The 27910-nt window shown below is 44.3% G+C and overlaps 1 protein-coding gene across 4 annotated transcripts; it reads right to left on the bottom strand.

The window, feature by feature from the left end:
• Positions 1 to 165: 165 nt before the first annotated feature.
• Positions 166 to 26764, bottom strand: LOC310703785 (uncharacterized protein). 4 transcript variants are annotated; one of them, XM_083496404.1, is made up of 20 exons: positions 26175 to 26764; positions 24105 to 24687; positions 22009 to 22105; positions 20921 to 21166; positions 19403 to 19547; positions 17804 to 17903; positions 15744 to 17166; positions 15425 to 15548; positions 14650 to 14800; positions 13250 to 13465; positions 12490 to 12633; positions 11921 to 12070; positions 10665 to 10770; positions 10236 to 10339; positions 8327 to 8482; positions 7849 to 7950; positions 4431 to 4571; positions 3572 to 3656; positions 2989 to 3112; positions 166 to 1996 (listed from the first exon to the last, which is right to left on the bottom strand). In XM_083496404.1, exons 2-20 carry the CDS (start codon positions 24528 to 24530, stop codon positions 1807 to 1809), a joined length of 4230 nt encoding a protein of 1409 aa, XP_083352530.1. In that variant the 5' UTR covers positions 24531 to 24687; positions 26175 to 26764; the 3' UTR covers positions 166 to 1806. The 4 variants fall into 4 exon arrangements, with proteins under 4 accessions (XP_083352530.1, XP_083352531.1, XP_083352533.1 ...); XM_083496405.1 differs by having other exon boundaries at positions 26220 to 26544; XM_083496407.1 differs by lacking the exons at positions 24105 to 24687; positions 26175 to 26764 and adding an exon at positions 22679 to 23184.
• Positions 26765 to 27910: the final 1146 nt, after the last annotated feature.

Raw genomic sequence — 27910 nt, 5'->3', positions numbered from 1 at the left:
CTCTCTGACCTGAACAACCAATAGTTAGTGTCCCTTTTTTCGGGGGGGGGGCAAAGTGGTGACTTCAACTCCAGGTGGTTCTGGATGAGACAAATTGTATAGACTCATTTCAGTTAGGATTATGGCTTATATCTGGGACAGAAACTGCTTTTTTGGTGGCCTTGGTAGATTGATTTTGTTTGTTTATTTATACAAACTGCCAGATCATAATAAAATATTACAGCAATGCACACCAAATTAAGCACACACACAAAAGTACAATACAAGTTCATTAGTTCAGCAGCTTATGATATCATTCTGAACCACCCTACTGCGTTAGGGCCGAGTGGCAGAGTTTTGTACTGGCGTCAGTCCTCCCTAAATGGTAGACCCCAGAAGATATTGCTGGGGAATTAAACATTACACTCATTGGCCTTTGACACACGGCATCTCACAGGGTTCCATCTTATCCTCTCCCCGTGAATGAAACCATGAAACTGTGGGATCATCTGTAGCGTCTGAGTTCAGTCCAATCAATATGCCAATGATACTCAGTTCTCCCTTCCTTTTCCATCAAACCTGAGGCTATGGAAATTTAGCACTGTAGTTTCTCAAAACTGAGGCACCCATTTTAACTGCCTCATTTACAGGACACATTAGAATTTCTTTATAATCTTGGTGAGTGCAGGGCTGAGCTTGCCACACCTTTGCAAGGTGGCCAAAGTTGTGTGTGTTTCTTTAATTTTGTCCAGCACTCTGCAGTCTCCCTAGCTGCCACATGCTGCCATTCCCAGGCTTTGACGTGAAGTGTGGGAAGCCAAGCAGGGTGATTATTGGGAGCCTGAGATCAGGGCACTTGATGGTTTTGTTTTTAAGGGACGTTGCTGGTTATAAAACAACAGCAACACTTATTTCATTAAAAATAAAAATACTTTCAGTTGGAAGTGGTCAAACTCACATTAGGCAGCCTCCCCAGCTTCCGGTGCTTCCAGGAAAGCCCAGCCAGGAATATTATAAGGCTTTCAGTAAGCACAGGCACCTGGGAAGGCTGCAGGTTGCAGACTCCTGGAGGTTGATTTGTAGAACAATCAGAAAGGACACTGTAAGCCTTTTGGCCATCACAAAAGTAAGGTAAGTGCACCACAAACCCCACACCCTGGACAAGGTGGCTCTTGGGCTGATCCAGCAGGGCTCTTCTTAGGTTATTATTGTTTGAGGCTAAGCTGATGGAGATGTGATATTTGGTCTTCTCCATGGTGGCTCCCAGGCTTTTGATCTCCAGGTGGGGTCCATACTCCTTTCTTTACTTCATTCTTATGACAGAAGGAAGTAAAAAATTAAAAGCTATTTGGATGCAGCAAATCTGTCTGGCTGTTTAGAAGACATTACTGATATGTTGCTGTTTTCAGCAGCAGTAATTTGTTGTCAGTTATATTTTACTCAAATGGTGTATTGCTCAAATGGTGTACAGTCCTACCTTGGTTCTCGAACATAATCCATTCCGGAAGTCCGTTTGACATCCGAAAACTTTCAAAAACCAAGGCACGGCTTCCGATTGGCTGCAGGAGCTTCCTGCACTTAACTGGAAGCCATGCCGGATGTTCCAAAAAAGTTCACAAACTGGAACACTAACTTCCGGGTTTGTGGCGTCCGGGACCCAAAACATACGAGTACCAAGGCATTCGAGAACCAAGGTACAACTGTGAGACACTTCAGAGACCTTTCCGGCCAAAAGATGAGATAAAAAATAAACTATAACATAACATCATGAAACACGACATAAGAGAACATAATGAAATGCTAAGACCACCATCCAGAGAGCACAAGTTACTCCTTATCCAGGATGACGATCTCCTTCTCATCTTTGATTCGAACCCGTCCTGAAGAATACTTGGTTTCCTGCTGGCCATTTGCATAGACAGTCTTGACAGTCCCATCAGGGTATTCCCTTCTCGTAGACTGTGCCATATGAATCTCCTTTTGCCCATTATGGAACTGGATGGTTTTAACTCCACTTCTGTAAAGCAATAAAATAAAACAGTCCACTTCAGAGCATGTATACCCATGGGAACCCTGTTCACGCCAACAGACTTTACATTTTACACATAAGAACAAACCTAGCAAGTCAGCCGAGTTGCCCATCAAGCATTGTATGCTGTCTCTGGGAATGGCTAGAGTTCGATGCTTAGGGCAGGTGGAAACACACAACAGCACAAGGCTTGCGCCCTAAAAACCTGCAGATCTAGAGCAATTTATAGTTTGGAGCAACATGTCTTATTGTAATGAGGACCAGGGCAGACAACAGCCTGGCTTTATTGGTTTCTGGCAAAGGGGCCAATATGATTTTGCTGCCCAAAAGTTTCCTTGTAATGTGACATTGCAAATTCTGAGATCAAATATGTTAATATCCTTTATACCTCAGCACTGACAATCAACACAAGGAGTCGGGGCAGACAAACTAATAGATTCCATTGATAGGGCCCATGTTCCCTGGCCCCAGTGGGGATACCAAATGCAAATGTTTCTTTTTAAGATTATGACAAACATTCCCTGTTGCATTCAACCTCAACTTTGATTGTAATTCTCAAAAGGGTAACCATGCTATTCCACTGCAGCAAAACAAAAAAGAGAGTCTTGGGGCACCTTAAAGACGAAGACATGTATTACAGAACAAACAATCATGGACCACAATTCATTGGATACACAAAGTGTATCCAGATTTTTTAAGCAATGAGATCAGAGGGAAATGAATGCAGAAAACACAGAGGCAGCGTTAATTATGTAACTGACAGTGGTTATTCTCGTTTAAAAAACACACCTTTGGTTCTGCTTGTAGTTATGTAAATGGGAGGACAGAATCCTAGCAAAGTACAAACCGCTGCAACAATTTTGCCTTGCAGAGCTCTACAAAATTATCCAATGTGAACAGCAGAGTGTTGAGACAGTGCCGAAATAGCACTTCTATTGAATGGTTCCCCCTTTCCAGTTCCTGAGTACTTTATTACTTACTTTTCCACTTTCACAACTGTACCGTCTGGGAAAACAGTTTCTTCCACCATACCTCCATCATAGCGGCGTTTCACAGTCTGGTCTGGAAACACAATTTCTTCAGTACCGTCGGGGTGGTACTTTTCTGTGGAACAGGACATTGTTAAAAAGTCTCATCTGAAACATGTGTGAGCTTACTTTCCCAGTGTGGGTACACCATGCCTGATACATTGACACACGTGCATACACACACTGCATGTAATGACCTACACACAGATTGCATGTTATTTCTTATGTGGATGTGCCTCAAATGCAGATATCTGGCATGTCTGAAGCAACCTGAAATTTGCCACTCAGGATGCTTCACAACTCAGCAGGGGTTTTTTGCACAGGCCTGTTGGGTCCCACCTCAGTGTGCAAACTGAATTTCTGAACAATATGCAATATGAATTCATTTATTTATTATATATAAGTTCTGACATCATTTTAAAATTGATCACCCTTAAAGACAAAAAGGATAGAAAATTTATTATCTGATATGCATATCTGTTTGGTAAACATTGGCTTTAAAATCAGTTTTAAAGTAATAGTAAATTGACATTACCAATCTGATTATTAGGAAACTGCAGCACTTCCAATCCATTTGGGAAAACGGTTCTGGTTGTTTGTGTCTCTGCATAATAATAAATCTGCATAATAATAAATAAGGAAAACAATAGGCAAATGCATTGGAAAGTGTGGAATAACAATTGTCGATGCAAATTCACAAACAAATCAGAATGAATGTTCAGTGAACAGCTGACATCATCTAACCTCCCCACAAACATTCTGCAAATAAATCAAGATGAATGCTCAATAAACTGGTTGTGTGGAATAGATCATAGTTCCATGTCCAATGCTGATTTAATCTTCACTTTTGCCCCTCCCTCTCATCTCTGGTGAGTCGTCTAGCTTTGTATTGATTAAAGTATATACATTAACACCTTCAAAAGTTTGTTGACTTATTTTGAGGTGGAAAACTGCTCGCGGGGGGGCGGGGATATGGGTGCCACCACAGTGATTTTGTTACTGTTTTTAAACAGTTAAGCACTCTCAGAAGCCAGCAGGGTGGAACTGCTGTACAGGATTTCCAGAAGGAAGAGATTCAGTGGCGTGAACAACTCTTCCCAAGACTGGCAGAAGTGAAATAAATTATGCAAAGTTAGGATTTGCAAAGTAAGCATTTGCATAATTTATACATCACAGAATTCAACCATTGAGATGCTCTGGCACAGATTTCTTTCAGCACAACAAATGTGGAGACTTGCTAACTTGCTTATAAAAGACTGTTTAAGCTCAGGTCAGAGCTCAGCTAAATATTTATTTCCCCCTTCTTGGAAATTAAGACATTTAGAACTGAGGGCCATCTTTGTAATCACAGTTTAAAGTCCTCCTTCAAAGCAAAATAAAATAAATATACACACCACTCTCTGATCTGGCAAGATCTTCTTAATATCTCCATTGTAAAAAGTAACAACAGTTGTTCTTTTATCCGTGCTAATCTCCATTTTTGTCCCATTCGGATATTTAGTAATCCTGCGCCCATCAGTAAACAGTTGTTTCACCTTTAAAACAAAGACCAGATGTGCAGGGTTGGTGTGTATTCACATTCTCTTTCTTCCCTCTCTTCCCCCCACAACCCTGTAGTTAAACTGGAATACTTGAACTGAAGAAGACTCTGATTCATCTAAATGGATCTCTGCGCTTTATTACATTAGATATTTAAACTTCTGTGACTTTTAATAAGCTTCAGCCCAGAACACCAATTTTAACATGTTTCACCAGGTTAATTCAGAAGGGCAGAGCTGCATCAGAGGTGAGTGAGCAGACCAGGGGTCATCCAGTGTTGCACCTGAATGCTCAGAAACCCTCAAGGGCCTGTGTGCCGGCATCTGAAAGAAAGCTAAAAGGAGCCAATTTATTTCTTTTGTCCAGAGCGAACTTTCCCCCTCTACCTATTCCCAAGTGGGAAAGTTCACAATGGGAGTCAGAAAAGAATAGCAGGCAGCAGAGACAGTTCCCATCCAAGATGAAACAGTCCTCTCTTCTTTCCTCTTGATTCTTTGTAAAATGAAAACACGCTGCCAGCACCACTCATGATTCCTGGTGGAGGGGTGGGGGAAGAGGCTGGCAGTAGCACTGTGTTGGCAGTGGCTTCACTGGGAGAAATATGAGAGGCCCATCTTCCGGGGAGGCCTTTTCACAAGAATTTGAGAAGGGGTGTTAGCCTATGCAAGCAGCCCTGGTCAAATTCCCATGGCACCACCCATAAACTGCACCTGTCTAAAACTAGTTTAATACAGTGGTACCTTGGGTTACAGACGCTTCAGGTTACAGACTCCGCTAGCTCAGAAAGAGTACCTCGGGTTAAGAACTTTGCTTCAGGATGAGAACAGAAATTGTGTGGTTGCGGCACAGAGGCGGCGGGAGGCCCCATTAGCTAAAGTGGTATCTCAGGTTAAGAACAGTTTCAGGTTAAGAACGGACCTCCAGAACTAATTAAGTTCTTAACCTGAGGTAGCACTGTAGTCATTCCCTACTCACAGTGAAATCTGAAAACTACTTTGTGTCAAGAGCATGGGATCTCAAACAGAGAATTTGTAGGGGGGGTGGGTTGGAGGAAACAGTTAAGTTTGTGGTGTAGCTATGCCCTAAGACCATAATTCCACAGAAGAGGGAGCAAACTTGTATTCTGCTGCTGCACAGGGTAGGACCTGAACCAATGGATTCTAAATACAATAAAGGAGATTCTGACTAAACTTTAGGAAGAACTTTCTGATGGTAAGAGCTGTTCAGCAGTGGAACAGAGTCCCTCATGTGGACTCTCCTTCACGGATGGTTTTTAAACAGTGGTTGGTTGGTCGTCTGTCAGGGATTCTTTAGATGTGATTTCTGCATTGCAGGGGTTGGACTAGAAGACCCTCAGTGTCCTTTCCAACTCTACGATTCCATCTAAGGTGGCCACTGTTCTTGTCATGTTTGAATTTCGCTTCTGCTTCCCCCACAACATTGCTCTCCTGTCCTGCTTCGTTCCTGTATTGCTTTTTGCACATATGCAAATAAGCATGTGCAAATATCAGCACGATCACAAAGTTGAGTTTACCAGCACAGTGTATGTGTCATTTGAAGAGAGAGGCTGGAATTTCTCTACTTGCAAACAGGCACTCTGGCTCCTTCCTGTACTGTTATAAATGGGGCATGCAAAGCAAGGACACTGGGGAAGTTGTTAGAATTTTGTTCTGTTGCTTTTGGGGGGGCGGGGGGGGGACAAGGATCAAAAGAAAAGGTGAGTTGTCCCAAAAGTATCCTAGGCCTTTCAGAAGAAGTGCCCAAAACAGCCACCTGGTTTCTTTAAAAAGCTTCAGGGTATGGGAGACACACTCCTGCCATTCACTTAGGCTGATTTGAGATCTATGACCAGCACAAATGGCATTAAAAATTCTATCCGGCAACTCAGCATAATCTGCATTCCCCTGGAGACCTCCGGTGCTGCAGAGGGTGCTCCAAATTGTGCTTTAATGAATTACCATATGGCAGAGACATATGCTTGCAGCACTTTTATTTTCATGTAACGTGACCCCCATCGCATGCATGCCAGCTCTGCAGGAAGTTAGCTTCGTTTCATGCAAAGAGCTCCTGGGAAATCAGCCAAGACCCCTCGATGAGCAGATGGGGAACGCAGCCCTGGTGATGCGTGTGCCACACGGAGCCAGCTGCCTTGCACTCCAACACAACCCCCAGTGAAGACTGTGTACAAAAGGAAGCTTCCCTGGGTGGTTTGCAGGTGAAAGGCATATTAAATCAATGGAGCCAACTGTGAGGAGAGGCATTTGGAGCAAGGCAGGGTTTATGCACACACATCAAAAAGCAGTTCAACACTATATTGGCACCAACACTAATAAGATTTGCCTTGGGGGTAGGGTTTGCAAGTCAGCTTCAAACCCTGGTTGCAGATACTAGCCGAAGGAGTTCTCAACAATATCAAATCTGCTTAATGTCAGAGATTGAGGACAAGAGAGGAGAGGATGGGAAGAATGGGATCCTATGGTCCACTCCCGATCTCTTAACCATGGTTAAGAGATCCCTCCACCAGTCCAGTGAGAGAACATAGACCGCCTTCCAAATTCGCTGTCCATTTTGTAATTCTGTATTCTGTAATTCTGCATCTGCCAACATAAAGGTGCAGAAATCTGGGGCGCAAGGTTGGATGAATATTCAGATGCCCTCCCCGGTGGCATGGGGCCATCCCACAAAGAAGCAGCTCCCATCATTGTACAAATTGAAGCTAAGTGTGAGGATATGGAGGCCAGAAGGAAGACCCTTGTAATTGAATGAATAGCTCTGTATTTCACAGGTTCATTGTATTACTGCTTGGACATGAATGTGGCTTTGACTTGTTTTACATTTTCACATACACTGGGTTTAGTTCCATTGGTTGCTCTGATGTTCTGTGTTCGAAGTGACTCGCTTTGGTCTTCCTTTCGGAAGGAAAAGTGCGACAGAAGCAATAAATGACATTTTCAAATATTACGCTACCTCTGTAGTAGCAGCATGTGGGGTGGGGTGGAGCCACCCTCCTAACACTGCAGTCACTGCTGCCTAAGCAGCGAAGTCAGGGCTGTGCAGGTACACCAGTGCAATTTCTGGATTGGCAGCAGGGGTCCTGGCAGTGCACCGCATAGCCCCCACCTTGCTGCTGCCCTGCCCCAGCCCTGTCCAGGTAAGTCACAGTGCTACCAATGTGGGGAGAGTAGCTCTAGGGCCATGCTCCAGGGCCACACACCCCACTACTTCTGTCACTTAATATTTCTACTGCTTTTATACTTAGCTAATATTTCTTACCTTTCCATCGGGGTACTCTATTATTTCTTTCACTTCCCCATCCTCCTTTATTTCAGTATATAGTGATGCTCTTCTGGACAGTATTGATTTGAGAGGAGAAGCCTATCAACAATCAAACATGATATTTAATTGCATGTATTTTTCTGCACAGAGTGGCATGATCTATAAAATCCCACATAAGGGGGGGGGTGGCACAGGATTTTATTCAAGAAGAAGGTGTTAGGGATTCCCCCCCCCCCATATATATATCCTTTCCAGCTGTGATGCCCAAGCTAGCTAATTAAAACAAATAATGAAAAACAATATAAAAACCATAAAACAAATAGATAAACCTGGTGTAAGCCTAACAGAGATATCTCTGGCCAACAGAATTGAAGGTTATCTTAGCGCTTGGTTGCATGACAGAACAAAAAAGAAACACTACTGATACAGAAACATAGACATGCAAGGAGAAATTCAGACACCCAGAAGACCAAACCTTATTTTTAGTTTCCACAAAAATAGGAAGATTTTCCACAGGTGTATTCCTGCCATTTGAGGCAATGCTGTTTTTCCTGGAGGTGGACATAGAAACCACATGCTCAGAAGATTTATTGGATCTCTGAACCCTTTTATGGCTAGGATTCTCTTTCACCTGTAAAAATTGTTACCTGTCAGTAATCATCTGAAACCACTTAAGCCATATGTTTAAAGGAATCTGCTATATTTAATGCCATATGGTTTAACTGATCAATAAAAGAACCCTGTTTTCCCCACCCCTTTCCCCCAGAGTAGCGGCGTAGCGTAGGTTACCAGAACCCGGGGTGGTATGGAGGACATGGATGGGTGGGAGGGAAATGAGCAGAGTGGGCATGCACATTCAACTGCCTAAGGGCGTTTGTGTCGCCTAGGACAGGGGGTCTGCAACCTTTAAGACAAAAAGAGCCACTTGGACCCATTTCCGAAGGGGGGAAAAAACTGGGAGCCGCAAAACAAGCCAAATGTAAATAACCACACATTCTTCCCCTTTCCCCATTCTCTCTCTTTTCCCTGAGTCTATTTCAGATAGCAAAGAGGGGTATGGTACCTCTCATATCCATTTTTTGCAAAGCACCATGTGCATAGAGGGCACTATACAAATTAATACATAGAAAAGTGTCTGTCCCTCCCTGCAGTTCAACTCCCTCTCTTTTTACTAACAGCACATATCCATTTCTTCTGCTGGTGCAACTATCTCATCATTTCTACATAGCAGCATTTATAAACCAGTGCCAGAGAAACTGGGTGAAAGGAAGGTGAGAGGGAAGAGATATGAATATTTATATGTGTATATGTATACATACATACACCTACACAATTACAGGTTTGAAGCCAACTTAAAATAATCAAAGGAATCTGTAGTGCTTTCCATGGGATCCGGGGACATGCCAGCTAATACTCTTCCCTTCTTCATTTGCTTGTCTCTGCAGCAAATCTCGAGGGGGAAGGGAGAAGGGCAGGAATTGCATAGGCACGAGAGAACGGGGGAAATCCCGCATGCAGGACTTTGGTGCCTAACAGCCCCCCTCCCTCTGTAATTGCTCTCGTGCTCCCCCGCCTCTCCTGCTGGCTACCTCTGGACCCCCTCCTCATCACTGACGTTATTCACCCCTTCCTCTCTGACAGGGAGGGCGGGCCCATTTTGTGGTTCACCTCAGGTGCTCTCCCTCAACTCGGCGGCCACTCAGAAGCAAGGCACGGAAAAGGATCCCGAAGCACCACCGCCACCCCTCACACACACACACACACACCCCGCCCCGCCATCTCGAGCGCGCGCTCTCTCTCCCCCTCGCCTCAGGTGCCTCGCGCGCAGGGCTGAGGAGAGCGTGGCCTGGGTGGGCGGGGGAAGCTATGAGCCATGAAGCCGCCTGGCAGAACTTCCCTCCGGCGGCAGAAGCAGCAGCAGCAGCCCTTCTCCGGCCGCCGCCACCTCCTCCTCCATCCCAGCAGCTGCCGCCTCTCGAGCTCCGCTGCCGCCGCTGCCTTGCTTTGCCCGGCTCGGCTGCCCAGCTCCATCCCCCTCCTCTTTCTGGCACTTCTGCTTTTCTGCTCAGGGTCCCCGAGGATCTGCGGAGCCGCGGCAAAGGTGTAAAAGAGCCGCATGCGGCTCCGGAGCCGTGGGTTGCCGACCTCTGGCCTAGGAGATCGCAGCCACAGAGATAAGAAAAGAAGAGTTGTTCCTTTGTCTGGCGAGGTCACTTCTTGGTTCGTATGGAGAAGCCATTTTTAATCAGAGCCCAGTGACAGAAACAACTGGGGCAACTGCCCCTGTGCCCCATCCCAAGCTACGCCACTGCCCCAGAGACTCTTATCAGAGTAGGTTTTTAGGCCTGTTGTAAAATATGCTCAAGGCTTATACATAAACATACCTGTATTTCCACATTACTCAAGGATGTGGTGCTTAAACTGTCGTTGCTTTGACTATTTAAAAATGCTGTGTCATCTGAACTACCTGAAGTGGAAGAGAACGTGCCTAGAGGGATTAAAATATTTACATATTAAAAACTGTCAACAGCCACATATGAAAGCACCGATATTTCAAGTCCTGTATTCGGACTCCAAAACATTGATACTGATGTTGTCCTTGGCCAGAAAAATGGACATGTTTGAACAACACAGAATCATAGAATTGGAAGGGACCACGAGACGGTCATCTAGTCCAACCCCTTGCAGTTCAGGAATCTTTTGCCCACCATGGGGCTTGAACCCATAACCCTGAGATTAAGAGTCTCGTGCTCTACCGACTGAGCTATCCCAATAGGAACTAGGAAGTACGCAACCATTTGAACATACTTTACCTTTCACATGCAGAGCTGGGCTCGTAAGTACGCTTGGTTCTGATTCAGACACGGGTGTCTTCCTTCCATAACTGTGCAGCTGACTGTGAGCCAACTGAGGCAAAGCCTACAATGAAGAGGAAGCCTTTAAATGAAGGCACACAGTCCTCCTACGCACTTGAAGTGATTGAACAGGCAGGCTTTCCTCACTGTGGTGATGTGGAGCTGAGCCAAAAGCAGCAGGAAATGCCATGGCTCTTGGAGAAAAAGGTATTGTGTGGTTTATAAAGACACCAGCTTGAAGATATGTTCCAAAAGGTTTAGATTTGGATGTCACTGGGCCACACGATGTAGATCTTGTGAAGATTTATTTATTTAGAGCATTTGAACCCTGCTCTTCAGCCAAAGAGGCTCCCAAAGCAGTCCTTTGGCAGAACAAATTCACTGGAAAAGGAGACAGGCTTAGCCAAGATTAGAATAAATGCATTCAAATAATGCCTAAAAATTTATCTTTTATGTAAATGGGTCGACTATAGGTTTACAGTGGTGCCTCGCAAGACGAAATTAATTCGTTCCGCGAGTTTTTTCGTCTAGTGAATTTTTCGTCTTGTGAAGCACGGTGTCGGAAAAGTTTTGGAAAAGCTTCAAAAATTACCAAAAACCTCAAAAAAGGCTACCACACCGCGTTCTATGAGTTGCTCCTCGAAGTCAAGTCGCAACTTATTAACGGTGTTAAGAAAAAGGAAACAAACTTGCAAGACGTTTTCGTCTTGCGAAGCAAGCCCATAGGGAAATTCGTCTTGCAAAGCAGCTCAAAAACCGCAAAACCCTTTCGTCTAGCAAGTTTTTCGTCTTGCGAGGCATTCGTCTTGCGGGGCACCACTGTATATATATGTAGCAGGCAAGTTTAATTATATGCCAGTAAAGAAATAACCTTTTGTAAGAGGAAGAGGCAGTAGGCAATAATCTTCATAGCATCCTGCTTTGCAATTTGCAGTGTTTTTCCAGAAATAATAATAACAAATCAACGCTGCCAGTCTCTGTAGACAACACTAAAGTAGATGGACCAATGGTCTAACTCAGTACAAGGCAGCTTGTACTCCGACATTCCTAGATTGTTAATATCGGCAACTGTTGTGACATGGTTACTGTGTGATCGGTTGCACTGCATTTCATGCTATTTTAAAACTTTATTTATTGTACACTGCTCAGAGGTTTCTTTTTTAACATAAGCATTTTTATAAATTTCCTAAATAAATTCAAAGAATGTGCATTACTTTCTGTAGTCCAAACGGTGTTTGATGAGGGGTCCTCTGGCTTATGGGTGTCACACTTCTGTTATGAACTGCTTTACATGGGCTCTTCACTCTTTGTTCTCCTGCTGCAGATTTCAGTGACTCAGACCTTTGCAGAGCCCGCCTTGTTGCCTAGAAGAGATTAAATGCTTTTTTAAAATTATTGCATGGTGTTGGCCTTTGCTGTCTTATTTGTGAGCATGCCACTAGGAATACTTAAAAACTGAAGATTTAACATGTTTCCACAGTATTTAATAATACCAATAATAGTTAACATTTCCATAATACTTTCAAATGTGCTTCATTATCTGGATGTAATTTTTACAGCAATTAGGGATGCTCAAGGAATGGACTAATCTGATCTACTGAAGCATGACTGCGTTCTGTTTTTGTTTTATAGATGTAATTTTGTTTTTGTTTTATAGATATAATTTTATTGCAGATGTTATGTTGCTATGTTCATTACAACATACCAGCTGTACACTGACTGTATGTATGCTAGAAGCAGTATAAGGTTATATGGGGACTGGGGAAGGATCAATATATCTTACCTGTGAATCTCTAGGGGCCAATTCATCTGGTGGTACTATTTTCCTTCCCATACGCTTATTGTCAGGGCTCTTGTGGCTATTTTGCGACGGTTTCTCTACCAGGGTTCCTTCAGGTGGTGTCCCTCTCAAAATAGCTGCTGAGACCTGAAAAAGAAATTATAATGCAGTAGCAGTTAAGAATGTCTCATGTGCCCAGTAGCCATTCTGTATACGCAGAGCTGACGCACCCATGAGGCAAGGTGAGGCAACAGCCTCAGGAAGCAAGAGCCACAGGGGCAGCGGATATGTTCTCCAAGGAATGCATTCAGGTGCCAAAATGTTCTGGGCCAGCCTTGTCTATATGTCTAATTTAAAGAGCAGACAAAATTAAGGCTGCTTGCAGGCCAGCCACATTCTTCCTGGAAAAAGGACGGCAACTCTCACGAGACTGCTCCTCCCTGTAGATTCCTACTCAAAACAGATGTGCTAGTTGAGGATGGACTCCAACTCTAGCCTGTCACTTCTCAAAGGACCCATTGCCTACCTGTGAGCAGATCTGCTAGTGGGGAAAAGAAGAGGGAAGGCGCCAGCTTTTCCCCATCCATTCGGGAAGAGTTCTGAAGCCTGCTCTAGTATAAGAAGCAACATCCAAGGAGCCGCAATCCTTTCCCCATCAGTGGATCTTTTAACAATGAGCATGGCTACATCAAAACAGCCACAGCCCATTCCCAACAAAGCAAGCCAAGAAGCCAAACACAAACAGGAGGTCTGCCTATCCTACCGGCGTTTCTCTTTTTCTGCCAATCGAATCCACGGCTCCATGTTTCCTTTCGCTTTCCATCTTCTGATGCTCAGAGACCCTGAGCTCGTCTTGAAGCTCCAGGTTCTGCTTGGTCAGTGCTTCGACCTGACTTCTCAGCTCGCCATGGGCAGCGTGCCAGCGGGTCTCATTCCTTCTGAACTCCTCCTGCAGCCCTGCTATTTGCTGCTTTAACATCTGTCATTAGGAAAACAGGGTTGTTGGTTTTCCAGGGAAAGGTGTGTTGCCATTTCTGTGTTGCAACATGAGTGGCATCAGGCCCTCTCCTTATTTCACTAAACCCCACATGAGTACTACTGCTAGGAAGCTAACCTACATGTGGTTAATACCCAATTGCACCACTGTGGGCAATTGTCAGCCAAGACTGGGTCTTCTGACTCAACTCTAGCAGGGTTTCTAGGAGGAGAGCCATGTCCACTTTAGGGACAGGAATAGATCACAGAAGGCACAATGAGGGTCATCTTGTCCAACCCCCTGCAATGCAGGAATCTTTTGCCCAGCGTTGGGCTTGAACCCCCAACCCTAAGAGTCTCATGTTCTACTGAGCTAGCCCAACAGGTAATATGAAACTGTTCTGTTGCATATGATTAGCTGCCTTCTGAATTTAAGCTCCTGAAAGTGCAGCTGAGGGAGAATAAGTAAGTCTATTCTCATATAATTTGGGGGTATGGTGGAGATGTGTGCCAAGGCGAGGCAGGGTGTAAGCACTATTTGTAACCTAAAGACTTGGGAGGTAAATCTTGAAAGGACCAAGTCCAGAGTAGTGATAAAACAGGTTTGTGTACGAGAGGAAATGACAAGCCAGGAAACAGAAATGTAGGCACTGGCAGTGGTCTGAAAGAGGCTGCTCCTGAATGCTCAAGGGCTTCTTTCCCTGTGTAGGAAGTAGAGATGAAAAGAGTTGATGGACAAGACATAGAGCAGGACAGAGAGAGGGGAAGTCATTAGTCAACTTAACGGCAATAGGAAAATCTCCCTAGGTACAAGAACAAGTCCTCCTTTCCCCTGCCCTTGCAAGTAAGCTCCCACGTTAAAGTGCAATGCAGCCCTCGCCATTTTTCCAGCTCCAGTAAGAAGAAGTGTTCTTATACACCAAACTAAAGGAGGCCAAGCCTACGGACAGCTGCTCTAAATGCTCATTTAAAAGAGGAAATTAGATTCAATTATGGAGAGGTAGCTCAGTGGTAGAGCATCTCCTTTGTGTACAAAACAGAACAGGTTCACTTCCTAGCATTTGCAGGTAGGGCTTGGGGAAAGTCCTGTCTGAAATCCTGGAAAGCCACTGCCAGTGTAGACAATACTGCACTTAATTTTGAGGTTTCTATGATGCAAAAAGCATCATTGTGCAATATACAACTTACTTGTATTTCCCCTGATTCTCCTTTACCTACTGTCGTATGCTTCTCAAATTCTGCCTTTTCTTTCTGCAATTTCAGGGCTTCCTCAGTCTTGCACTGTTCCAGGGAATGCAACTTCTGCGACCTCTTGGCCTCAAATTGATTTATTTGTCTTCTGTTGAAAAAGAAACAGTGATGTAAAAGACCAGGGTATCACGTGTACAGGAACTCAGGGGTTTGTTTTCACAGATCTGAGCCTTGGGCATTTTTTTTAAAATAGGGGGAATGTGCTTAATACTACCTGTATTAAAATCAGGTATGTCATAGTCTTGAAGAAATCTATCTGTACTGGACCACAAGGCTGGAATGAAGTGCTGTTACCCTCATGTCCTTCTCAAATTTTGTGGTGTCTTCCAAATAAAGCTCAATAACTTTGCGGGTGTCAGGATTTTTTGAAATCTGGCAAGCCTAGTTTAGTAGAACTTGGAACTTTTGCACTATTCTATGACATTTTGTTTGGCTTGTGAAAGGTCTTTCCCTGATTTGCCTTGATAACGCCATCTGCGCACTCAGTTGCAGGCTGGTTTATATCAGTGTACAGGTGACACTGAAACAACTTATAATTTCAGAAGCTTCTAAGACTAGACGGCAAAGTTTGGAAACCTAAATAGCAATGCTTTAAATAAAGATAATGATGTTGTTCTTTGCCTCAGATACAAAGGGTATTGCACAAGAGCTACCCACGGGAAGGATGGCATATGAATTCCTATAGGAAAATAACCACAAACAATTTCCTTACCTAAGAAAGTCCATGGCTTTTGCTTGTTCTTCTTTCATCTGAGCTAGGAGAGAAGTTTCTCTCTGATGCACCTGAACTTCCGGTTCACGTTCTAACTTATCAGTGTGCCTTTTCTGAACTTGCTCTACAAAGAGATTTATGTTAACATGTGTTAAAGCACAAAGAGTCAAGTCAGTCTGTGTAACCATTTTGGTTGAATTTGATAAGGAGGTGTCTTCAACAAAGCTTTTCTACTGCACCATTTATCTGAGCTTGCTGAATACAAGCTGAATTTTCTGGATATTAAATAAAAATCACTTGTCATTTTAAAATGCCTTACCTGGGATAGCTCTTTTATCATCTACATTTGCTTTGCTTTTGAAAGCAGGGAAAAGGTTGGCCACAAGTTCACTCGTCAAGGAAGGAGGTTGCAAATTGTACTCTGCATTGTAATTGCTGGCAACACGGTTGCTCTGTGTTTTAGACTTCCTTCCTCCTCTTCTAGTTTTTGAGGGGTGGCAGGAAGATCTTCTAAGGGGGGAGAGAGTCTTTCCAAATTTCAGGCTGCCATCATCAACACTAGATTCATTGCTACTACTGCTACTTGCGATAAGAGTGGCCTCCTGTTGACCTGCTGGCTCCTGAACACCAAACTTACTGGCAGGCAATTTTCCATGGTTTTTCAATGAGTAATCATCCGCTCCACTGGGTTCATCAGTGGCATAGTCAGCATCGGAAAGATCCATGTTCTTGCCAATGTTAGCTGGTCTATGGTTACTAGGCTTTACTGTGAACTGAGAGCAATGAGATTTAGGTTCATCTTCACTATCAGTAGATGTGCAGAGTGAATCACTAGAGAGGGGTTTTCCTTCCCATGCATTAGCAGCACCTGCACTGCTGTTCTTTTGGAAATTAGCCATTCTGGTGACACATTTTCTATCTGGTTTAGGTGTAACTTTTATTATTTGATCATTGACTTTCTTAAACCCAGGGTTGACTTCCACTTGGCCCTCTGGGCTTTTCCCCTCAGCAACACAATGCTCATTTTCACATTGTCTAATCTGAGTCACGCTTTGAGCAACCTGAAGTCCAGAGCTCTGCTCCTCTTGATTGTCTTGGTTGCTTTCTAAGTTATGAAGCTCAGGGACATCTGGTGAAGCATCCATGGACATTCCTACCACCTGTGATACACTGTCTTCCATGTTCTCCATAAGCCACATTGGAACCTTAAAATCCAGGCATCTCTTGTCAACCCTAACCAAATGATCTTGAGACCCAAGACTTGAGGTTTCATTTTTTTCAGTCACCTTTGCTTTAATGTCAATTATTTGTTCATGACATTCCTGTGAACATTTGGACCTGTCAAACTGAGGTGGTACACCAGATACTTCTCCATTTACCATCCCTTTGCTATCATAACTACCAGATTCGCTGCTGTCTTTTATTTCATCTGACCTTCGCTCGCAATTATGAAGCTGGCCTTTTACATCCCCCTTGAAGGGAATACAACGTGTGTTTTCATCATCCATGATCAGCACGGTGGGGCTAGTGACCTGCCTTTTCAGTTGTGGGTGTTTCCCCAATAGTTCTTCTGCATCCCATTGAGAAGGCCATGAGAAATTATTTTGACAATCAAAGCTAACACGTCTAGGAAGTCTGGCTGGTTCCTTGCCAACACTGTTTCTCTTTTTTTCAAGTCTTGCGGTCCCTTCCCCACGTTTCAGAAATGACTTCTGAGCAGTGGCTTTAGTCTCACGGGAGTTCTGTAAGGAAGGCAATTACATTAAAATGTGGTGGGATATCTCATGATTTCTAATTAATAATGAATCCCATTAAAAACAAACAATCTCAAAGAGCTTGGGTGTGAATTTCCAAAGTTTCTGAAGAGAAGAATTCTGGCTCCAAAGACAATGGTTAGCCTCCTCTTGATTTTATTGGGGATTTATCATAGGCTACAGTGTTAGGGGTCCTCCACCTCAAGATGTTGGTGGTTTCCAACAAGTAAGTATGTATGCCAGGCCACTGCCGGCAACCTGGTGTTCTCCTGACCTCACGGCCAGCTCGCTTGATGCCTGTCCCAAGGAAAATGACTCTCTCTCTCACACACACACACACACAGACACCTGCTGATCCTAGGTGCCTCAAACCTTACATCTACACACCAGAGTGTATAATCCGAAGCCCTACAAACTTCCAAATTTCTTCTATGGACCAATAGGTGTTGTTTATATATGAGAAGCCCTCAATAAAGAATGGCAGGCATGTTCCTGCTCACAGAAGAGAGCAATGAAACCCCTGTTCAAAGAATGAATCATGCCAAATGGGTTTCGAAATCATGCAGAACCATAGGGTTTTAGCAGCATAACAAACATTGTATTAACACAACTTATGCTCTGGTACCTGTTGCATCTTCTCTGCTTGTTGAGAATCGACTTTAAGTTGCTCCTCAACAAATTCTTCAAATGTCTTCCGCCTCACTCCAATTCCAGGTCTGATTGGTCTAGGGAAATAATAAAGCAGATTTGAACATAAATATTCTGCAGCCATTTTCCATTACGACAAATGGCGGCTGAGGCATGTTATGCTGCTTCAAACTTGGAAGGGGAAATGACAGAATACTAATAAGAGAAGTGGCAATGGATATCCTACCATTGTGTTCCCCCCACCCCCCAAGAGGTTCAGTATTTCCTCACTGTGTCAAGTCTAATTAGCTCACATTTATCAACACCTTCACAGCTCAGCAGTAAAACATCTGCTTTGCATGCAGAAGGAGAACCTGCCAAAAATCATGGAAAGCCACTGGTACTCATTGTAGACCATACTGAGCTAGATGGACCAAGAGTCTGAAGAAGTATAAGGCAGCTTTCTATGTCCCTGGACTGATTTTATGGTAGTTTCTTAATTTTTAGCTTGAAATAATGCTGTTCATGTAAAAATGCTTCCACTGCTAGACAGTATTGGATTTGGATGTTGTAAAGATATCAAGGGATCCCTCCTATATGAGGGGTGAGGAACCTATGGTCCATGGGCTGGATCTCACCCAGTACTGGATTACATCTGGACTGCTTTTAAAGTGTGGGTCTTTGAAGGTTTAGAGAGCTTTGAAAGTGCAAACCCAATTGGGAGACAGCTGGGCCAATCTGCACATTCAAAGCTCTCCTCAGGTGGGAAAGTACAGATCAGCAGCAGTGGTCTGCTGATGTGATACAGCGGTACCTCGGGTTACAGGTGCTTCAGGTTACAGACTCTACTAACCCAGAAATAATACCTCGGGTTAAGAACTTTGTTTCAGGATGACAATAGAAATCGCGCAGTGGCACCGGAAGGCCCCATTAGCTAAAGTGGTACCTCAGATTAAGAACAGTTTCAGGTTAAGAACGGACCTCCAGAACCAGTGTGGTGTAGCGGTTAAGAGCGGTAGTCACGTAATCTGGGAAACCGGGTTCGTGTCTCCGCTCCTCCACATGCAGCTGCTGGGTGACCTTGGGCCAGTCACACTTCTGTGAAGTCTCTCAGCCCCACTCACCTCACAGAGTGTTTGTTGTGGGGGAGGAAGAGAAAGGAGAATGTTAGCCGCTTTGAGACTCCTGAAGGGGAGTGAAAGGCGGGATATCAAATCCAAACTCCTCCTCCTCCTCCTCCAGAACGAATTAAGTTCTTAACCCAAGGTACCACTGTACATGCTTTCAGTGGTGGAAACCTGGACTGGGTCAGCAATCAGCCACTCAATACACATTTTCAAAACTCTCTTCAGGAACTTTTTACTTTTGTGTGGCCCGTTGACTGACTCCTCGTCCCTCCACCCCATGGGACTTTGGCTCCTGAGAGAAAAGTTTCCCCATCCTATCCTATACAAAAAGGGGGTAAATAAAATGTGCTCCTTTCCCCACTTAACATTTGCACCAAACCTTCCACCAGTTGTAAATGTTTTAACAGTTTTAGAAATTTTTTTAATGTTTTAAGAGTTTTATAATATTAGATATTAGATTTTCTCCTCACCTGTCATCTACATTCCGTGTCTTCATGTTCATTCTTAATCCAAAAGGGGAAAGAGAAGCATTTTCCTCTAACTGTTGCTCCCCTCTTTGTTCTGTAACAGGTGGCGAAGTTTCAAGCCAAGGTTCTCCACCTGGCGGACTTGCTTCTAAATATCAGGAAAGAAAATAAAGGCTTTTACTACATTAATTAGGTCTCTTGAACAGGGGAGGGGAGAAGGAGGGGAAACTGGTAACAATGTCCGAGGGAACCTTTTCATGTATGAAAGGGTGGAAACATACCCCCAACATATTTGTTTCTCTAAATAAACTGAGTCTGAATCTGGATAAGATGCAGATTGTTTGGGGGAGTGGCTCCTGGATCTAGCATTGTCATTTGAGGCCCAGGTAGCTTCAGTGGCAGAGTGCTGACTCCCCTCCACACACACACACACACACAAAAAGGCAGAACTCGCATTTAAGGGATGTAAGAAAGCATCAGTTTCCATTCCAACCCAGGTTCGTCGCATGTTTCCACTGCACTGCAGGTTAGCTTCCGGCAAAAGCTACACTAGTTGTGTACTGTGCATTGTGGCAGAATGTCATGTCATGATTACATGTTATACTATACCATTCATTTCAGTGCAAAGGAAACACAATGGAAATGGGGAGGGGGATCATTAATTACACTTCATATGTAGACAAAAATAACAGTGAATACCTATGGTAGACACTGGATAGATTTCTGTCCACAAATAAATGAACACCAGCCATTTCTGCTCTTGTTAGGCTACTCCACCAACCCTACGCCCAACTGTGGGACACGGGTGGCTCTGTGGTCTAAACCACTGAGCCTCTTGGGCTTGCCAGTCGGAAGGTTGGCGGTTTGAAACCCCACAACGGAGTGAGTTCCTGTTGATCTGTCCCATCTCCCGCCAACCTAGCAGTTCAAAAGCACAACAGTGCAAGTAGAAAAATAGGTACTGCTGTGGCAGGAAGGTAAACGGTGATACCGTGCACTCTTGTTTCCATCGTGGTGTTCCGTTGCACTGGAAACTGTTTAGTCATGCTGGCCACATGACCCAGGAAGCTGTCTGTGGACAAACACCGGCTCCCTTGGCCTGAAAGCGAGATGAGCGCTGCAACCCCATAGTCACCTTTGAATGGACTTAACCATCCAGGGGTCCTTTTACTCCCAACTAGGGCTGGTGGACAATTTTGGTTCACTCTGTAATTTGGAGGGAACCTCTCTGGTCCACATTCAATGGTTCATGCTCAAATTAGAACTTAGACACATAGATTCAATTACATGTCTACAAACCTTTCCAAGTCTGATTCACTCCAACATATGTTTTATGGGCTTGTGTGTGTGGGAGAGAGAGAGGGGGGGGGAGAGAGAGAGAGAGAGAGAGAGAGAGAGAGAGAGAGAGAGAGAATGGGAATATAAAAACAAAAAATCATTCATTCTGTGTTTCTTTCTTCTGTTTAAACCATTGCTAGGTGCTTGCAACTTTACTTTGGTTATTTTACTTTAGCTCATCACCTTTTTCGTGAGGTTCAGGGTGCTCCCTTAAAACTTCTAAGAAGTTGCTGTTTGCTGAGGTTTCTGTGGCAAGTTGCTGGAAAGTAGGCTTTATTATTAAGGGACTGGTTTGTGAGCTTCCATTATTCTGAGCTTGCAAAGAATTCTCCGAAGGGAACTGGACAGGGAATAAAGCAGCTGGGACTCCTGGAATGGATGGGATCATAGCAAGAAGGTGAGGGGGAATACCAGCAGAAGCTGAAAAGCCTGGATAAAGAAACAAAGCAAGGAGCAAAAATTAGTGTCCTTGATGTCTATTTCCCACTTATCCAGAAAGTATCTACTAAACTGACTCCACACTAAAAACAAATGATTTATCTACCTCAGTGCCAAACTAGTTGCCCAACCTTTCTGGAGGCTATTGATTGTTTGCTTCTGAATGCACATATGGTGAAACTATAGGCAACTCCAGATGAGATCTTAAAATCTGTATGTAGATTATTGATATTATCACAAATGGGTTGCCAGCATCAGCTTTTTCTTCAACTTTTGATAAACTCTAGGTGCTTCCAGATGGGGGCTGAATTTTCAAATAGGTCACTGATATATCTCAAACAGGCTGTTGACTAGAGGCTATTTCTACTTACTGGATTTTCCCTGGAAATGATAAACCCAGAATAAAAGCGTATGGAAAGTAAATGACAAGCTGGAATTTTGATGCCAATGATGTGTGGGTACTACCCAAAAAAATGCATCCATGAGGGGACCTATCATCCTACAATAAACACCTGTCTAGATGCCCCCTATTCCATCTATGTCTATCATTTATCAACAGAAAAAGATGCTTTGTGTGTGATGTTTTAATAGGCACTAGAATTGTTTTTGTGGAGAAAGCCAAGCATCATTAGAATGTCCCGCTTACCCAATCCTCCTGAAATCCACTGTAATTTCTTGCATCCACCCTGCTCTTTTGAAATGTGTTTAAAAAAGCAGCACCTTGGGTCAAGATGACCCAAAGAGCTGTGGCTATTTTTATAGCCTCCTCAAATTATGCTGGAAGATATAACACACTGATGAAAAAGGCAGGAACCTGACATTCCTTGTAGTACCTGAATTAAAGAACGAAATTATTTTCTGCTGTTCAGCTACTAGCTGTTGAAGGTGCTCCATCTGGTGCATTATGAGCTGTTCCTGCTGCCCTGGACACTGAAAGAAGAAAATAAAATGAAAAATTGTCTAATTTACCCCTTAAAAGCAAAAGGACAAGGATGGGGAACTTGTGGCACTCCAGATTGTTGGGCTCCAACTCCCATCTGCCCCAGCACAGCCAATGGTCAGGGATTATGGGAGTTGTAGGTCAACAACCAATGGAGGTCCACAGCTTCCTCATCTCTCCACTGGGCTTAAATTAGTCATGGAACTACAATCCTATGCACATCTGAGAGTAAATTGCACTGAGTACAGTGGAACTTGCTTCCAAGTAATGTATAGTCAAGTAATATATGGTCAAGACAGATAAAAGAAAGTATTTCTTCACACAGCACAGTTAAAACTACAGGATTCACTCCCACAGTGATGGCCACCAATTTGGAGAATTAAATCAATTCATGGAGGATGCAGCTATAAGATTCTCTCAAGGCAAATCTTAAAAAATGTAATATAAATGCCTGCGAGCGTTCCAGTTAGAGAACAGCTTTTACCATGGACTTTGAAGAAGCTTAAACTCAGGACGAAAAGGAGAAGTGTGCTAAGAGGAAGGCACATTTGGCAAACGCTCACCGTGATCAACTCCCGTCTGGAAACCTATTTCCCCACTGTGGAAGGACATGTGGATCCAGAAATGGCCTCCACAGTCACTTACAGACTCACTGTTAAGACTGTGTTCATGGAAGGCAATCTTACTCAGCTGCAAGTGATCAAAAAGAAGAAGGCGTTCTAGCTTCCCTGCTGGGACGCAGTATGCCTCTGAATATCAGTTACTGGGAATCACAAGGGGGGAGAATGCAGTTTCATTCAGGTAAGGCTAGCCTATTTCCCATAGGCGTCTGATTGGCCACTGTGGGAACAGAATCCTGGACCCAACAGGCTTGCAGCCTGATACATTAGGGCTCTTTGTTGTTAAATGCTGATTATATCTTTAAGGGAGTGTGGCGTTTGCCCATTCATTTAGAAAATGTTTGAACAGGTGGGAAAGATAGGGTTAAAAATATAGACCAATAGGAAAGCTGGAGGCGGAGCCTCCCTGTGTATAAAAGGGCTTAGACAGAGGCCTGAGTTAGTTGCTATTGTTGTTGGGAGCTGTTGGTGGGTAGTTGGTTGGTTTTAGTGGGTTGGCTGGTTGGGAAAGGCAGTTGGAGAATCTGTTGGTAGGCAGTTGGTAAGAGAGAGAGACAGTTAGGGCAGTGGGTTCTTGAGTGAGGGGAGGTAGAAGAAATAGAGGAAAATAAGACTAAGAAAGTAAAGAGTAACAACATTTGCAATGCCATAAAAGTTTGTTTGTGATTGAAATAAAACACACTCTTCTCTATTAATTGAGAACCTGACTGAGGCTGAAGTGATTTTACCGTTGAGGACCTGGTTGGTGGCAGCGGATTAGTGGTGTACAGGTCAATAGTCTGTGAGACAACTGGGGACTCCGTACGAACGCCACAGGGAGGAATAAAAAACTACCTCTCACATTATCCTTAATCATTAGCCATTACTGAGTGGGGCTGATGGCAGTTGAAGTCCAGGTAATCCATTTATTTAGCATTCATCATAATTTGCCTGCACAAAACTTACATGGTTGTTAGAATATGTCCTTATATAGGGCATTCATTCTGATTTGTTTACAGGACAGTTGGACAGCAACAAACTTTCATCCTCATTTGCTTGTGGGGTGTTTACATGCTGCCCCATTAATCATTCAATCATCTCACATTTTTCAGTCCATTTCGCCATCATTTTCTTAACCACAAAATGTCCATTTTAAAACTATTTTTTAAATTGGATTTGTTGTACTAGAACAACAGGGTGCTTTAATACACTTTAACTGTGGAAAACCTAAAATTCCAGTGTGCGCTTAAATTCCTCCTGTAAAATAGTGACAGTCTGGAGGCACCCTTTGTTTTGAATAGACACTAGTGCAGTATTCAGCAGGGTGTACAGAATTAGAGGGTTTGGATTGTAATAATGTTAACTTAGTTTAAATGGAACACAACCTCACCTGTTTCCCGTTTTGACAGCATATAGCATCTTGAGTTATCAGAGGAGGAGGAGAAGTAGCAGCGGCAGCATTTGGGATTCCCAGGGTTTCACTGTTTTTACCAGCAGGGACTGTTCCTGCCTGAGTTGGTGGTAATAAGTGAGGAAAAAGAATAGAGCTGGCTGTGTAACGGAATGGCTTGGCATCCTGAAAGATTTGAAGGTGGCCTAGGTCACCAGGTAGGCCAACGTCTCTTTCCAGTGTGCTGGACGTATTCAAGGATGTAAACTGTGCAGGAAAGGGGTTGTTTGTGCTGCTTACCCAACCCAGACTTAAGGAAGATCCCGTTGTTTCATCAGTTGTGCTATGACATGATGCTTGGGCTGGCGAATCTTTTACAACCTGCTGAGATAAACAGTCTTTCCTCTTGAAAATATCTGATTCCATTTTCTACCATTGGAAACTCTTCTTATGGAACTGTGAATGTAGCTAAAATGAGTAAAGTTTGTGGAAACTAATCCTAATGTCCTTCATTTTGATTTAACAGAATAGGGGTGGTTTTTTTTTTTTGCACTGATGGGTAAAGTTTTTTTTTCAATAAAACCTGGAAAAAATATGCAGTAGTCAGGTTTTAAGTAGCTAAACAGTAAACATTAAGTAAGCTGTTGTTGTTGCTGCTGTTGTTGTTATTTATTCTAAACACCACCTTTCCTCCAAAGAGCTCAAGGCAAAATAGATAATTCTCTCCTTCCTCCCCTCTCCATATTATCATTTTCTCAAAAGCACTGGGGTCTTCTTGTTGACAGAATGATGGACTCACACTAAGGCAGATCTTAGTTTGTTCTACCTGTCCCTCTTTATTGAACTTTCTATAGAACATAGCATGTTTTAGTGATGGAGAGTTTGGGGTGGAAATGTGAGGATGAGAAGGTATTACAGTGAACCCACAAATATCAGTTGTATCCAGATGCCAGTATTTCTCTCTTAGCCCCTACCAATACTGTATGCTTAGCCACATAAAGACAGCAGTGGTTTTGTACAGTAGCTGCCTCAGTAGCTGCCTTGGTAAAAACTAATCATATTGCTAGGGGCCTTTATACAGGCTCTGTGCCGCTACACTTGCCTCATATGGATTGAACCCTTCCTCACATCTACACACTTGGTAGTTTTGGTCAAGGGCACAGACACTCTCTGTCATTGGCCAGCCACTACCTAATGATGGAAGTCAAAAGTGGACATGGCTGAAAGAACCTCCACTTGGAAGAACAACAGAGAATACTTTAACAATTAAAGACTAACACAATGATAATGGCATAATAAGCTTTGAAAGGCTAGAGGCCTCTTGTCCAATCCCCTGGCCCGTTTCAAAATATCCTACTGCATTAAAAGCAGCCCTGCATGGTGCTTGTCCTATCTTTTGTAAAAAAAAAAAAAAAAAAAAACACCCCAAAACTAAGATTTCACAGCTGCTCTGAGCAGTTTCAGTCCAGAACTATATAGCAATTCAGCATAACAAACGTCATTTCTGAACACTTTTTTCTTATTATAGTTTTTGTGACACACACACTTTAAAAAATACAGTAAGTGCAAGAATAGTCAATGTTATAACAGCAGCCATTTGAACGTTTGAGAGGCTTAAGATGAAATACTGAAAATCAGATTACGAAACTGCAAAAGGCACCTGCTTAATGCAATCCTATGCACCTCCATGGGAACACCGTGAAATTTACTCAAGAGTGAAGCTGGCTCTTAGCTACTATTTGGTATAAGATTCATGCATTATACATTGTCCAAGCCTGAAACATAACCACTGAGACTAGTGGGAATTGCTCCCAGGGAACTGCGAGCAGGATTGTAGCCTTGAGATAGCAAAGAACTTGAACCATACGCTTCAGTCACGCAGCCATCAGAAATGCTGTAAGGAAATAGCATTAAAACGCCATGAGTGTGCTATGTATCCCCAGCAAAATGTGCCAAGGAGCCAGTGTGGTTCTAGACGAGGACCAGGACATCCCAGGGTTCCAATCCCCACTCAGCCACGAAGCTCCCTGGGTACGCTTGGTCCAATCACTGTCTCACGGCCGAACCTACCTCACAGGGTTGTTGTGAGGATAAAATGAAAATCAAGAACACCACCTCGAGCAACTCTGCGCAAAGGTGGGATGGGTTTGTGACAGAGGAAAGCGTCCCCCTCTGGCGCTCATCCAGACGCGTCTTCTCCACTCCGCCCGTCTCAGTCGCTGCTGTGTCTGCATAGGAAGCCTCCCGGGGCTTGAAGGGAAAGACCTAATCCTTCGAGGAGCGACAGCGAGGCGTCGAGGGCTGCCGTCGTAGCTACAGCAACCGTAAACAGGAAGGGCTAAAGCCTCGGCTCGCCAAGGGGCGGGGAGGGGCGGCAGCGCGGGGAACCCCGCTTTATTACCCCCCGTCGGAAGAGAGCTGCTGTGCTCCTCGCCTCGCCGAGACATCCATGGTGGGAAGCTTCTCCGAGGGGCGTGGAGGGGATTGCAGAGAACAGACGTGCACAACCGCCAGGTCCTTCCCCCTCGTAGGCTCAGCCTCTCAAGCCTCCCAAGCAGCGTCCCTAGGCCCCACCACGTGGGTCCGGGATCGGCAAGCAGCACTGGAGAAGGAAGCGTTGCCACCGCCCCGTCCCGGCCGAGACCCGCTGAGGGGGCAGACCCCACACATCCCTCGACGTCCCCGCGGGAGGATCGTGGCGGGGTGGGAGGCGCCCTGCAGGATTTCGCGCGCTCCCCGTGGTTTCATAACTGCAAGCCCAGCTCAGCTACAAAGAAGTGCATGCATGTCTACAGTCTGCAGGGTCGCCTCCATTTCTCTGCTGGGACTTTTGTCTTCTGCTTCTGCTCTTTCTTAGCTTCCAGTACGACACCATCAAGTTCAGCTACTGCCTTGCACGGGATTGTCAAGTCCTTCGTTGGAAGCATTCGCCATCCTCATCTGCTCGCTTTCTTCTTTTATTGGGGCCCGAGCTATAAACTTTGATTGCAGTTAGAAGTGTGGGAGAAAGGAGGGGGAAGCCCTGTGGCAAGAGCGCATTTCACTCATGCAGGCAGGACAAGATACAACCCACCTAATTTCTAGATGCCAGGCATAGTAAAATTGTTGTTTCAGTTATATACTGCCCTTTATCAAAAGATCTCACGGCAGTGCAGAACATTAAAAACACATTGGAAACATTAATGATAATCTCATAATAAAAGCACGGAGAAAGGCATCCTGAGCGACAGCCTATTATTAAAATAGCCATCATAATAACAGTCTTCTCCTCCACACTTTCACAGAACAAACCAGTCTTCCTGAGTCCAAGCCAACCTGAATAGCCAAGAAAGAAAGACAGGGTCAAGATCCATTCAGGGAGCCATCAACAAGGCAAAGAATCTTTGCCCAGGTGAATCTTTGCCCAGCCCAGAACATCTCCCAAGGCACAGAGTTCACCATTCCACCTGCCCAAAGTGCAGGTAGAACTACTGCCAGCAGGCTCTCTTGTCAGCAGAAACCCACTCAGAGTCCCCCAATGGAGTTTCACATGGGGGGACTGTGCCTGCCCAGGCTCCTCTGGCTCCTGAAGCAGCCCCAGTGCCATCACTTGATGACACTGGGCCGGATTGCCACACCATCTCCAGGCTAGCGCAACCCACAAGCGTGCCCGGGCCAGCATGAGCGATGGGGTAGCGGGTGTAGCAGTGGCTCTGCTGCTGTGTCTTGCCCTGCCTCCACCTGGCCAGTGTATAGATTCCTCAGTCAGACTCATCTTCATGCTGCTCTGTCACTGTATTGGTAATAAAACTAGTGAAACACTATGC

This window comes from Podarcis liolepis (genome assembly GCF_965112155.1).
Source record: "Podarcis liolepis genome assembly, chromosome: 3".
NCBI lineage: Eukaryota > Metazoa > Chordata > Lepidosauria > Squamata > Lacertidae > Podarcis > Podarcis liolepis.
Note: the sequence above shows the minus strand (reverse complement) of the source record. Positions and strands in the feature narration are given on the sequence as shown.

What these genes read in the sequence shown, in the direction of transcription:
- LOC310703785 (XM_083496404.1), bottom strand. Translation starts at nt 24,530, where the DNA reads ATGGAATCAGATATTTTCAAGAGGAAAGACTGTTTATCTCAGCAGGTT. An exon ending in CCCTGAACCTCACGAAAAAG is followed by an intron (nt 19,548 to 20,920) that starts GTGATGAGCTAA and finishes CCTGATATTTAG; the next exon opens with AAGCAAGTCCGCCAGGTGGA. An exon ending in CACCGTTTGGACTACAGAAA is followed by an intron (nt 10,771 to 11,920) that starts GTAATGCACATT and finishes TCTTCATTGTAG; the next exon opens with GCTTTGCCTCAGTTGGCTCA.